Source organism: Dromiciops gliroides, chromosome 2 (assembly GCF_019393635.1).
Source record: "Dromiciops gliroides isolate mDroGli1 chromosome 2, mDroGli1.pri, whole genome shotgun sequence".
Lineage (NCBI taxonomy): Eukaryota > Metazoa > Chordata > Mammalia > Microbiotheria > Microbiotheriidae > Dromiciops > Dromiciops gliroides.
Genome location: NC_057862.1, coordinates 590,654,536 through 590,669,495, shown reverse-complemented (window position 1 = coordinate 590,669,495; position 14,960 = coordinate 590,654,536). Strand labels below are relative to the sequence as shown.

Here is a 14,960-nt window from a genome sequence, read left to right as displayed (position 1 = left end):
ATGACAGAAAGAAGTAGCAGCTAAGTATAAGATGGCTCACAGGATTTCCTAAGAAAAGCAAATTAAGTAATTGGTAGAGTTGTCTGTCTAAAGTCATCAAGAAATCACTTCCGAGGACATTTGCTCATGTTATATTGCAACATGATAAGTATTTATAAAAGGTCACAATGAAAACAATAGCAACTTGTGTGCTAACCATTTCAAAAGATGAAAAATAGAGAAATTGTACAAAAAAGTTTTGTTCTTTCAAATTAAGTATTTGGGGTGGGGCAGGGCAATGAGAGTTAAGTGACTTGCCCAGGGTCACACAACTAGTAAGTGTATAGTGTCTGGGGCCAGATTTGAACTCAGGTGCTTCTGAATCTAGGGCCAGTGCTTTATCTACTGCGCCACCTTGCTGCCCCCAAATTAAGTCCTTATTTTCATATTATTTGACTTTAATGCAAAGGTCAGCAGATGTTAGTGTAGCAAAATATATGCTGGAAAACATGGATTAGGAGTAAGGAATGAGAAACCAAAGTCTTATAGGCAACACATATGCCTATAATGCCTATATTATGCCTATATATAGTTAATATTTTCTTTGAGAAGTTAATTAGAAGGTACTAGATGTGTTAATCACTAAATAACAACATAAAATATTAACAATAAGGAGTTGAGTTATTATTGATATTGGAATCATCCCTGATTTAGCTGTCTATTTATCGTAGGACAACTGACTTATTCAAGCAAAGATTAAAATTAATATAATGCTTGAAGAATAAAAATGAAAAAAAAATATATATATATAAAACACAATTAGAACAATTCCAACTCTACCTACTGAAATAAATTGACAATAAAATAAAGGAAATAAATGTGGGAAGGAGCAACAACAAAAATCACAACAATTTTATACAGAAGTGTAGTGTTTATAAATTTTTCATTACCAAGAGGCCATAGGGTGGGGGGCAGAGAAGGCACACATACATTAAACTAAATTAAAAACTACCTCAGGCAACTAACAATTGACTTACTTGCCAAGTGGAGAGATTTGACAGCCAAAGGCAATATTGGTTTGGAATAAAAATTATTTGAAAAAGTACAAGAGTGAGAGACTATGGGTAATTTCATTTCACAAAACAGTGAGAAGCAGAGGGGGGGTGGGTCAGGGGAAAAGTAAAAAAAAAAACTATACAGATAATAAATGTATGATGGAAAAAAATCTGCAAATATTTTCATTGAAAATTTTATCAATAACAGTGAAGCTACCATAATTGGGTTCCAATATCACCACTCCAGATGTTCCTAAAGAAGTAAAAATAGAGTTGAAGAAAATATAGATGGAAAAAGCAGCTGGCTTAGACCAACTATAGGAAGAGAAGGTCCATGCTGGTGGCAACAGTTTTGAGGACACCAAGAATCAATTCTCAAAGTATCTGAAAGAAGAGAAGATATCAAAAGATATGGATTGAAATAGTTTTGAGGAATTATAAACTTATTTTAATAATACTTAAATTTTCCCTGAAATAAAAGGCCCATGATTTTATTTTTTTTAATTTTTTTTTTATTTTTCATTTTAGTGAGGCAATTGGGGTTAAGCGACTTGCCCAGGGTCACACAGCTAGTAAGTGTTAAGTGTCTGAGGCTGGATTTGAACTCAGGTACTCCTGACTCCAGGGCTGGTGCTCTATCCACTGCGCCATCTACCTGCCCCGGCCCTTGATTTTAATATCGATAATTTGATAATCTTGTACAGCTGTGAAGCACACTCTGGTCTCCAAAGAATTGAAATTGAAAAGAGCAATGGAAAGCTGCTTGATGTGTATAACATATTATAAACAAGAAATTGTGGAGAAATAGTGTAAAGGATATGATTAAAGATAAAAAAGTGTGTTCAAAAAAGATATGCTAAGAAGAAGAGGTAACTTTTAGACAATTTTATGTTACATCTTTGCTATTTTGAGAGAACTCAAGAAATAATCCTAGCACATTGAGTAGACCTCCTTTGGTGAATTTATGTAAATTAATGGACAAAAGTCTCATAGAATGGGTAGGCAAACTTGGGTTTCTCTCTCCATCAAAGGGAAGAACACCTACATTAATTAGATCACAACCCAGTTGTTATATTAACATTAGACTTAGCTATTCTAGAATTGTTTTTAAGAACAATTGTTTCTAGAACAAGTCTGCCTGTCTACCACTCTCTTACTCATTGTTGTCTTTGGTAGATTTTGCAATTTCTTTTTGTTTGTTTGTTTTTGGGGTTTTGGTTTTTGTTTTTTATGGGGCAATGGGGGTTAAGTGACTTGCTCAGGATCACACAGCTAGTAAGTGTCAACTGTCTGAGGTCAACTTTGAACTAAGGTCCTCCTGAATCCAGGGCCAGTACTTTATCCACTGTGCCACCTAGCTGCCCCTCCTTTGGTAGATTTTTATCAAATTGACTGAAATCAATTTAATTTTGGGATGGGAGGCTCATAGATTTATGTCTGGAAAGTACCTGAGAGGTCATCCAGTCCATGCCTCTCTTTTGACAGATGAGGAAACTGAGGCCCACAGAAGGGTTTATTTACTTGTTCTGGATTACACATAGAATAAAGGTCAGAAATAGGATTTAAATTTTCAACACTTAATTCCAGATACAGTACTCTTTCCACTGTGCCATTTGTAGGACTTCCTAATCAATCATGTTTTTGTTTGTTTGTTTGTTTGTTTTGGGGGGGGGCAATGGGGGTTAAGTGACTTGCCCAGGGTCACACAGCTAGTAAGTGTCAAGGGTCTGAGGCCGGATTTGAACTCAGGTACTCCTGAATCCAGGGCCGGTACTTTATCCACTGCGCCACCTAGCCGCCCCCCTTATCAATCCTGACATTATAAAATACTGATTTTTCCTGGTCATTCATCCACATTCAAAATCAAACATTTATTAATTACTTAAAATTTACAAAAGATTAAAGAATTATGCTAGCTGTTGAGTATTTAAAGATTTAAAATATAATACTACTTTGTTTTGGGATCTACGAGTACTTCTTCAATGATAATTATATGTAACAATGAAAACAATCAACAAGAAGTAACATATTTATGATACTTGAAAACATGCAAAGGGCTTCACACATATCTCATTTGAGTCTCGCAAATAATACTGTAGAATGCATACTACAGGTAGTTGTATTCCCATTTTATAGAGGAGGAAACTGAAGAACAGAGATTAAATTATTTAACCATAGTCAGCTAATTAGTCTTACAGATGAGATTCTAATCCATACATTCTTTACTTCCAGATTAGCACTTTATACACTAAACAATATTCCCTCTCAAGTATGAGTGTGTCTCATAGTTCTTTCAAAGGACTCTTTGGAAACAAGTTGGTAAGTGGGTTGACTCTTCAAAAGGTACTTAATGGATATGAACAGACAGTTTTAAAATGAGGACATGCACATTATCAATAGTAATATGAGATGTTTCAAATCATTAATAATAAAAGAAATGCATATTAAAAGAACTCCAAAGTTCTACTGTAAAAATTTTAACTGTTTGATCTGAGAAATTATAATTGGCCCATAAGTCCTGCCGTGGTCGCCATTCTGAAAGAAATTATTAACTGGCTTTCTAATCTGTAACGTTGTCTTCCCCACTAAGCCAATCTCTGTTAAATTTTTGCTAGCTAGCTGTCTAGTTGTCTGTGGAGCTATAGGCTGTTAGCTTTCCTGAAAAAGTCTGTAACAGCTGTTTAAAAAAAATTCCCCCAACTGCTTCTCCCAAATTGAAAAAAAAAGATTGGGAAGCCTCTTTCAGTAGACTACAAACCAGGGTTTATTGAGGTGAACCAATTTAGAAATAAAAATACAAGAAAAGTAGGATAATACGACCTGACTTCATTTAACTTTCTCCATTGCTTCCCCTCTCCTTTCACTGCTCTGCTCCTCCATCTGTCTCTGTAGCTTCCTCCTTCACACTTCCTCCTACTGCTCCTGCTTTCACTACTGACTGACCTCTTTTCCTACATCTTCACTACATCCTTTCACTTTTTCACTCTTCCTCTACTGTCAGCCGCCTTCTCTGCTTCACTAAGTCTTGTTGTCTCCCCTTTCTCAGTCTCCCCCTTCTCAGTCTCCTTTTCTCAGCCTCTCCCTTTCACTGTCAGCTTTTCTCAGTCTCTTCTGTATCCCTTCTCCTGCCAACCGACCTCCCTCTTTCACTGTCCCCCTCCCAGGCTATATAACCCTTCTTTGTCCTGCTGAAGCTTAGGCTGACCATGCCCACACACCCCAAGATAATTCACTGGTGCCCCCAAGGCAGGCAGAGTCCCGTGCTGGGCTCTGGGAGCTGGGGGCTGGGTATGGCACACCTGGCTTATGTGCCTGGGACAGTTTCAGGGAGAGCAGAAGCGCTGGGGGACGGGCAGCCCACTCGGAATGCCTGAGGCCAACTTCAGCTGCTCATACTACCTTATATGCATCAGGTTGTCAAGAATGAAAAGAGTGGAAACAAGACAATTGAGGGGCTTGGGGTCATAGATTTGGTCCAAATATTGTGAGAAGCAATTTGGAACTAGATACAAAAGGTACTAATATGTTGCCTCTGACCCAGTAAATTCTATCACAAGATATATATCCCAAACAGGTTAAAGAGGGGAGAGAACTCACAAATTTTTAAAAAGATTATAGCATCACTTTTTGTTATAGCAAAGAACTAGAAACAAAATAGGTGCTTATTAGTTGAGAGGATGGCTGAACAAATCGTGGTATATGTATATGAATATAATGGAGTATCACTGTGCTCTAAGAAATTGTGAATATCCCACACACAAAAAGAAATTGTGAATAAGATGGATTCAGTAAAACTTGGGAATGCCTGAATGAATAAACATTTATTAAGCACCTACTATGTTACAGGCATTGTGCTAAGTGATAGTGATACAAAAAGAGCAAAAGACTGTTCCTGCCCTCAAGCAGTTCACAATCTAAAGACTATTCTTCTGACTCCTAGTGTGATCTTTATGAAGTTTTTTAGCTGCTGGGGACCCCAATTTTCTTCTTTGTAAAAAAGGGTATGTAGCATGGAACAATATGTTCTATCCTTTTGCATCTCTGAGTCATATGAATTTACATCACATTTGTACTATTTTCTCATCAATAATAATAACAGCATCCACTTCACAGGGTTGTTCTGAGGATCAAATTACATTTAGAGCACTTTGAAAACCTTGAAACACTATATAAATTCTAGCTGTTGTCATAATTATTATTATTAATATATTATTGAAATGTGTGAAAGGAATTCTGCTAAATGCTTCAAGAATGACAAAGACTTATTTGACAGTCATATTGATAGAACTTCTGGAGTTATTTGAGAATGTTTGTAGGAAGATTTAAATGGCTAAAAAGAGATGAAAGAAAAAAGCTGGTTTCTATTTTTATTGACTCCCTATTATATTCACCATATCACTTCTTTCAAACCATTTTCCCTCTTTCATTAAGTCTTTTAACATACATAAGACATATTTCCCAGATGACTTTGCCTCTTACATTGCTAAACAGATTGAATTCATCTGATGAGAGTCTTCAACTACCTTTAACTTTTTAGCCTCATCACTTATTCTCTTTTTTCCTTTCTCATGTCTCAGAAAAAGAAGCACCCCCACCAATGCACTCGAAGTCGAGACCAAAGAGGAGCAACAACAACTCGACCCTGACTCTTACTTCCCCCGACACCGGAGACATATACTCACCCAGAGAGCCAGGGAAAGGAAGATAACGCCTCCCCCGACATCCCTTTCCCACCCTCAGCCCCCGCCATGGCCGAGGCCACGGCTGGGCTGAGCGAGACCGTCACCGAGACATCGATTACCGTGACAACCGAACCCGAAAACTGTAGCCTAACTATTAAACTTCGGAAACGAAAGCCAGACAAGAAGGTGGAATGGTCAAGTGATACTGTGGACAATGAACATTTAGGACGCCGTTCATCAAAATGTTGCTGTATCTACGAAAAGCCTCGGGCCTTTGGTGAGAGCTCCACAGAGAGCGATGATGAAGATGATGAAGACTGTGGTCACACTCACTGTTTTCGGGGCCACCGAAAGGGACAGCGTCGTGCTGCCACTGGCCCTCCTCCAACCACTCTTTCCCACCTCCCTAATCCCTCCCAACCCCCACCTGGGCCCATGCAGCACTGAGATTCATCTCCTTTCCTTGTCCCTCCATTTATCTGGACCTGAATGTGTCTGTCACTACTTGGAGACTAAGCCCCATAGTCTGATGCCTCCCCCACCCCCCTTCCCATCCCCTCACCTTGCCTCTCCTCTACCTGCTGGAGGGAATGGGGAGGGGAGGGAAGGTAAAAATCCTGGAGTTCTCACTTTGCTGCTATACCAGAACCCAGGCTTCTGGGCTCCTTCTACCCTTGAGGGACCCAGGCATCTAGCTCCCTCAGCTGTCATTCCTCTTCCTCCATACCATCCCTGTTCTCAGGGACCCAGGCATCTTTTATCCTAGACTCCAGCCCCATTCTTACCCAGCCCTCTGTTCTCACTGCCAAATTTCCTTTCCTAGGGTTCACATCTTCCCAGCCCTCAATTCTCTGTCCTCTGAATCTCTAGCACACTCAAGAGTGGGCTTCATTATAACCCCAGCTTTCACTGCCAGGCCTCTGTCCCAGCCAAGACCCAGGTGTTCACTCCCCTTAGTGGCCAATTGCCCTGCTGCCAAGTTGTACTCTAATCCTGGCTTTAAGCACCTACTTCAAAGTATTATACAATCTTAATTCTTAGTCTGGGAAGGGATTCAGATTATGTCTTAAACTCTTATCAGTAGGCTGTCTACCCCTTCCAAAGAGGCTGACATCAGAGGGTTCCTACTCCCCATCCTTCTCAACTACTACTCCCCAAAATGTCCTCAGAAGGAATTGAAGGGAGAAGGGCAGTCTCTCCCAATTTTCCTGTCCTTTCTAAGGCTTTTGGCAAAGGAAGCTGAAATTCTGGTTGCCTGGGTTTGATTCCCTCAGTTTTCTGGTTTTCCTATTGCAGAGGTTGGATCCAATATGGTAATGTGGAAAACCTAGGAGGGGATGAAAAGGGATCAAAGAGGTTGGTATTCCTGCTACCTACCCTGCTCCCAAATAAGCCCAGAAGAGCATTACCAACTAATAGGCTCCCTCCACTCGATTCCTGTGTTCTTCCACTTATCTGCAAAGGTCAGCCAACTCCACATCTTCACTGAGATTTCATTTATTGCCACAGGCTCTCAAAATAAATAACCCAACATCACAAAAAAAAAAAAAAGACTAATGTACTCTATCCATGCTTTCAATTCCATCCCTTTCTCTTCTTCCAGGACTTTCTTTCAGAAATCATACCTTCTTCAAGGCATTTTTAATTTCTTCCTCACCACTATCTCCTTGACATCTGCCTACATTTTCCAACCTAAAAAAATGCCTTCATCTGGCCCTTCTATACTATCTAATCTCCTACCTTTGATCCAGTCAAATTTCTTGAAAATGAGCAACATCTGACCCAGTTCCCCTCAAGAATTTTCAATCTTGTTTCTATCTCCACCACTCTACTAAAACTACACTTTGAAAACTCTTCAAAGTTGCCCTAAAGCTATACAAAAATCCATTGACTTTTTTCAGTCTTCATCCTCCTCAACTTCCCTCAGTTTCTAAAACACCCTTCTCCTTGGTTCTTACCTTTCTAATTATTATGGAATAAATCAATTAACTCATTTATATAACACAGTAATGTTTGCAAAAAGCTTCCCTCACAACAATCCTTTGAGATAGGTAACAGAAATATTACCTCCAAGTCTGCAAATGAAGAAACTGTAGCTCAGAAAGGCTAAATCTTCCAACTAGTAACTGTCAAAGCAAGCGTTCAAACTCCAGGCCTCAACTCCAAATGAATTGATGGATGAGTGAAAGAGAGGGAGAAAGAGAGAGAGAGAGAGAGAAAGAGAGAGAGAGAGTGTGTTCATTAAACACTTACAATGTGACAAGCTAACTGCCAAGCATAGAGAAAGAAAAGTGATGTAGTCCCTTCTTACAAGCAGCTCACATTCCAATTAAGGTAGACAATGCATATAGGAAAGTTGAGCAAAAGGGCAGATGGAAAGGTCTGGTGGTCTTTAGAGTGCTGTGGAAGGGCAAATGGCAATTTCCAGGGGATATGGAATTTAATAGAGGACAATGACAAGTTCCAGTAGTGCCTAGGGTCCACTGGACATTCTGATCATAAATTCAGAACTGATTGTTCTGAATATAGTCTCCTCATTTTATGGATGAGTCAACTGAGGCAGAGAAAGTTTAAGTGCCTTGCACAAAATTGCACAGGTAGTAAGTATAGGAGGCAAGATTTGAACCCAGGTATTTCTAAATCCAGGCACAGTACTTTGTACCACTCTATTCTCAGGAATGAGGGCCTGTGATCCTTCATCTAACTGAAAGAATTGTAGTAAGTGACTTCCTGTTCAAGACAGCAGTATAAGTGGTCATATCATATTGGTCCCTGATTTTGGGAAGAAGAGATAATCCTGGTAGGATCTGAAAAGGAGGTGGCAGGAAAGGCCAGTTCTGTTCTCTAGTACCTAGTATACTGGGATTTGCTCTAGTGTTTTCTGTAATGGTATCTGCATATATTCAGTGTTCTTCCTTCTATACCATGGTATTTCCCCTTCATTCACCCTTTCATTGTTTCCTTGTTCTATTTCCAAACTTCTAAGTTAAGTATTTGCCAAGTTCTGCCTCAGGTCCTCTTCTTTCTTTTGTCAATCACATTAAGTCCTTGAAAGAAATGTATTCCCACATCACTATTTCTGTCCATGGAAACACTATCCATTGACTCAATCACATACTAGTTGTATGACCCTGGACAAGTTATTTAACTACTCTCTGCCTCAGTTTCCTCATATATAAAATGAGGATAATAATAGCATCTACTTCCCAAGATTGTTGATAGGATTAGATGAGATAACATTTATAAAGTAGTTTGAAAACCTTAAAGAGCTAACTAATAATGCAAGTTCTTATATTTTGTATATAGCATAGCTCCCCAAATAGTCCCCAGGGGCTCAATAAAGTAGGAATGTCTGGTTTTCTGTGTGTGCACATGTGTGTGTATGTGTGTGTGTGTGTGTGCATGTGTGATCTTGTTTCAATAATCAGGTCCTGACAGGATCCATCATCTTGAATTATTTAAACAAATTTTGTATCTCTCCAGCACCTAACACAGTGATCTGCACACAGTAGGCACTTAGAATACATATTGAATTTAACAATAAAACTTTTCCATTGTATTTCATATTTAATCATTTTTCTTTTTAAGACAATTGACTTTTAAAGAATCTGTTTAAGCATGTCTGACCATTGTCATGGAGAAAGTATTAGAAGAGTGAAATTGAAACAAGATATATCTAATTATCTATCTCTGTCAAGCCTTGTACATATGTGTGTATGTATGTCAACTCTGAAGCAACCAGCCTTTGTTTATCTAAGGCTATGAACTTCTTTTTAAATTGAGAGTGATAGTTGACAAATGGCAGCAAGTATGAAAAACCAGGAATGAACCCCCTACTCCCATAAATACCTTCTTGAAGCAAAGTCCCTATAATTTCTTTTTTCATTAAAATTCACAACATGAAAGCCAATTTTTGTTTTCTTAGCAACAGATGAAAATTGTTTTTTAAGGTCTTTACATGCCAGCAAATCGACTTTCTCTGGTCTAATACTAAGTGACAGCCCAGTATTGAGCAATTTTAAGCCAGGTCTTCGATTTAATGCAGATGTGTTGAAATTTGTGACAAATGAAATAGATATTTAATGACACCTAATGTGCAGTAAGATAGTGTATGTAATATAGGAGGTTCTGTTAGGAAAGACTTGCAAACACTATGCCACTGGAGCAATGCAGGCTGAAAGCTTACCATAATTTTATAAGATATTCAGCTAAAGAAAGATTTCATAATAGAAATAGCAGGAAAATAATACACTTAGTTGGGAATATGAAGATTACCCTGTAACTCACTTGATTCTTTGCATTCCATCTTAGAGTATGTCAAGGTCTCTGGGGCTTAAGTTTTATGTGATGGTGTGTGTTTGTTAAGATTTCTTTGAGATACTGAAGAATATATGTTTGGCTATTGTATGCTTATAAATTCATGCTTATAAATTCAAAATGTAATATACAAAAGCCTATACATAATTACCAATTAATAGCTGTGTATTTATTAAATACTTACTGTATGCCAGTATTATTATACTAATTGCTGGGGATACAAAGAAAGACGAAAAACAGTTGCTGCTCTCAAAGAGAAGATATTAAAATGGGTAAAATTATGTGGAAATAATTTAGGCACATATAAGATACATTCAGAGTAGATGGAAGGTAGAGATAGGGAGACAAAAAAGACTTCCTGCAATAGAAAAATTTGAACGAGCCTTAAAGGAAGGCTAGAAAAATAAGTAGCAGAGGGAAGGAGGGAAAGTATGCCAGACATAGGGGACAGAGGTATTTGAATGGTTGATGGAGTGTTGTGTGAAAGTAACAGAAGAAAGCCATTTTTTCTGTATCATAGAGTGCACGGAGGGGTACAAAGTGTAAGAGTATTAAAAAGTCAAGAGGAGGACAGATTGATAAAGGTTTTAAATGCCAAACAGGAGTATTTATTTGACCCTTGAGGTAATAGAACCACTGGAGTTTACTGAGAAGGGGGTAACATGTCAGAACAGCATGTTAGGAAATCACTTTGGCAGCTGAGTTGGAGGGTGGGTTAGAGTAGGGAGAGACATCTTATGGCAGGTTGACCACTTGAAAAGATATTACAGTAGATTAGGAAATAGATGATGAGAACTTGTACTAAAGTGTTAGGTATAGGAGTAGAGAAAAGGAGATGTAATATATATGAGAAATGTTTTGAGGGTAACAATGTCAATATTTGACAGTTGCTTGCATGTATGAGGTGAATATGAGTAAGGAGTTGAGGTTAATATTCAGCTTTCCAGACTGGCAACTAAGGATAATGTCTTGACATTGACATAAAAATTGAGAAGTGAGAAGAGTTTTGAGGAAAATGTAATTATTTATGTTTTAGACATATTGAGTTTGAAATGCCTATAGGACATTCATTTCTAAGTGTTCAATAGTTAGTTGGTGGTAGATTACTGGCTCTCAGAATAAAGACTAAGAATTGGATTTAGAGATTTGTGAAACACATGCATAGGGATAATTGTATGCATGGGAAGTGATGAGATCACCAAAAAGATAGCATAGGAACAGAAAAGAGTCTGATAGGATGTTGCTGGTTAATGCGCATTATCTGGATGAAGATCCAGCAAAGGAAACTGAGAAAAAGCAGAGAAGTTAATAGAAAGCCAGGATTCTACAATGAAGAGTACCCCTGCTTTCATTTCTTGGGCATATTTGTGCTATGCAATCTCACTGCTTTAAAATATCACAGTATAAGAATGAAATTAATTTATCTTGGAAAATGTATCACTTCTTTATTGAGAATGCCTAATAACTCAGACATCAAAGACCTTAGAGAAGTAAGTAGAGATATTTTTCATTAGTAATCCTTTAGCTATCCTTTGGCCTAAGGGTATATAACATCTCTGCTCTTAAATTTAGCTAAAAAATGGAAAAAATTTGGGAGCTCATATTGGATATGACAGCTCAGTAGATGACCAAAGGTTGCACAGTGATGAAAAACAGGAAAAGAGTCAAATTCCGGGTTTCTGAGATTTTTAATTCAAAGTATGTTATAGACATCACATTACTAGAGGACTAAGGAGAGATGGTAGAATATTAGAAAACATTTTTTTCGGTAATTTCTTGGCTGTGGTCTCATGTATGTGGGTATTTCCTCCAGTAAAGTAAATTACAGCCTATGTACAATTTCTTTTTAATGTATTTCCATAAATTCTTCAACATACTAAGGACCTTCCTCTAGATTACACTGATTAGATACCAATGGAGTCCATGATTTGTTGATCAGTTATTGTTAATTCTAACTAACTGACCAACCAGTCTTCATTTATGACTCTTTATGTCTTTGATTACAAGCTTCAAGCTACGTCTGTGCAGTTTGGGGTTAAGTGACTTGCCCAAGGTCACACAGTTAATAAGTGCCTGAGACTGGATTTGAACCCGGGACCTCCTGATTCCAGGGCTGGTGCTCTATCCACTGCACCATCTACCTTCCCCAGTGCAGTTCTTTACTTACAATTTGTTAAAAGCTATTCATGCATACCATGTATCGTCTTCATTGGTACTTGGGTGACCTACCATTTTAATTCTTCAGAAGCTAATATTTGTAATGATTTGCAAACCAATAGCATTATAGAAAGAGACTGAGATTAAAAAGATGTTCCTTCATTTTGTAAAGATGTCATTAAAGAAAGTCATTAAAAGTACCATGTAATTTCTCAAAAGCAAACCAGCTCACTCCCTTCTTTCTAAACAATTCTGGGCTCAGTTCACAGTCTCTGTGCAGTGTCTGAATTACATTTACTGATGGACAAGTTCTGTTACATGGCATCATGTTTTAGACTTTTTGGACTTCCACACAATGCCTTTATTGAAATATTATTGTGGAATTTCCCTCAGCACCTAGGGTCTCCTCACCTTGGAACGTGAATCCACTATATCAACTCCCTTCTCTCATTGGTGAGTTCCTCCCAGGGCCTCCATTTTGGAGAAAAGCCTAGGTCAGCCAACCTTCATTCCCTTCTCAGTTGGCTTTCTGGTTTTCCAGACTTCTGAACCTTGTTTCTTCTGTGGGCTCACCCTGAAACCTCCCTGAATTACTGATGATTCTTCAGCCTAGAATAGCCATCCATTATTCCAGGCTTCTCCCCACATTGGTGAATTCCCTTCCTGGGCCTATACTATGAAGAGGGACCCAGGACAGCCAATTTTCATCCCTTCCCCACCCAAGCTATGTTTCTAGCTTTCTAGACTTTAACACATTGCCCTCACCAGCATAACTTCATCTCACCCATTACTATTCATAGACACAGACAAGCAGGATCTGCGAACCCAGCCTGAGCCTTATGGTGGGGTGTGGGAGGGGAGAGCCACATGCTTGGGAGAGCAGTAACTTTTTAGAACCCCAAGTGACTCTGATCTGCAGTCACTCTGACCCATAGTAACTCAGTAACCTGCCCAATCTGAAACAAGATCATTATTAAAGCTTGATTTTAGAATTGGCCTTACCTGTTAACCTAGAGCCTAGTGTCTCCATGCCTAGAGGATGACTGAAAGGAGGATTTTAAATATTCTGGCCACCTTGGGGCTTTTGGTTTGACCCTGGGCAGCGGGGCGTCTCGCAGTAGCTGCTTCTAGATGGGAGTGGAACATGCAGAATTTTTGAGCTGTCGAGTACAGTCTACTCATCATCACAAATATTGCCTCCACAATTTACTGAGCCCCTCAGAGACCAGCCCACCTACTGACAACAACCCTCAGATCCTGACACAACAGCTCAACCATCTATTGAGTGAACATGAGACTACACAGTAGTCATTATTAGTAGCCATTCTTTCTACCTAATGTGAAACCAGACCTAGTCCCCATCGAAGCTACTCTTGGAGAGAACTAACAAAGGAATCCTCATCAAGTCTAATTCATCCATGACAGGAACCCCAGGAACCTGTAGTAGGTGGCCCAAGAATGAAATAGGTACCTCCAACAATCTCCCACCCAACTCCCTCCCCCTCCCATCAACCACTGATGAAACTATCTAATTCCTGGCAAAGACCCCTGATCCCTACCATCAGGTACTTAGACATCAGGGTCATACTCAACAGCAGCATCTTCTCAAGCCCAAATAGCCCTGATTTGAAACTCACTCCTTCCCCTCCAGCCATCCCTAAGTCTAAGTTATCACCACTAACCTCCATTTTAGAAGTTTTTTGCCCTTGATCATAGCTTAGAAATCAATGCCCATTGAGTGGCTGAGAGAGAAGGATGCTAGATACCATGGCCTCATGAGCAGTTGGAGTTGGATCCTGAGGTATGACCTTAATGTTGTCTCCATTTTCCTCACTGACTTCTAAGAGCATTGCTGAGTACTAGGGAAACTCACAGTGGAGAAGAGGGAGGCATATGAAACTTTCTGAGCACATCTCACCTACTATTAGAGACTTTGACACCTTAGCTGAATATGTTGGAAATCTGGTCACCCACTGATAGCAAATATGGGTTCCAGACACTACAGCTGGGAGCTCAACTGACTCAATAAACTATACATGACACTATGAGACCCAATCAGAAGTCATGCCCACCCACTGATAGGAACCCCAGGATGATGAAGTAGCTGGCCTCATTGAGCACCTCATTATCCACCCCCCACCTCTTTTCTCCCAGATTTCCTAATTCATGACTTGGAACCCAATACCCAAAGCAGTGTTCCTGTACATTGAGATCCCCTAGCCCAAGTGCAATTTCTTGGAGCCCTAATTACCCTGACCAGAAAGTTGTTCATATCCCTACTGTCATTTGTAGCTCATTATACCCACAGACATGTTCTTGAGTACAGAGACTGTTTCATTTATGTCCTGGCACAAAGGTACTTAACAAATGTTTGTTGATTGATTGATTGATCAGTTGACCACTTAGAGATAATCTCTCCTCTTGTGCAGGAGTACTGAATGACTTGAGGTGAGAGAGAAAAGGTGGAGCACCAATACTCATAGATAAGACTAGGAGACATGTATTGGAAGAGATTTAGAATCCTAACCTACTTTGGAAGATTTGCCAATCTCAGCAGATCTCAAATCAGACAATTCAGAAATAGTAAATATATTTTTTGTTGCCCACTCCATGATTCATGTAACAATTGTTTTCTAATTTGGTTTGATTTTCTTAAATTCCTAATAAAAATATATTTTTAAACTTTGAAGTAATTTGTAAGTTTTTCAGGGTGAGATTCTAATAAGTAGAATGGACATTTGGACTTTGATAGGAGCATGGATTTGGAATT

General features: G+C 39.0%; 1 protein-coding gene across 1 annotated transcript; it reads left to right on the top strand.

The window, feature by feature from the left end:
- The first annotated feature begins 5,680 nt into the window (after positions 1-5,680).
- On the top strand, positions 5,681-6,163 carry LOC122743848 (E3 ubiquitin-protein ligase PPP1R11-like). Its single transcript, XM_043989046.1, has one exon. The coding sequence runs from the start codon at positions 5,783-5,785 to the stop codon at positions 6,161-6,163; it is 381 nt and encodes a 126-aa protein (XP_043844981.1). The 5' UTR covers positions 5,681-5,782.
- Positions 6,164-14,960: the final 8,797 nt, after the last annotated feature.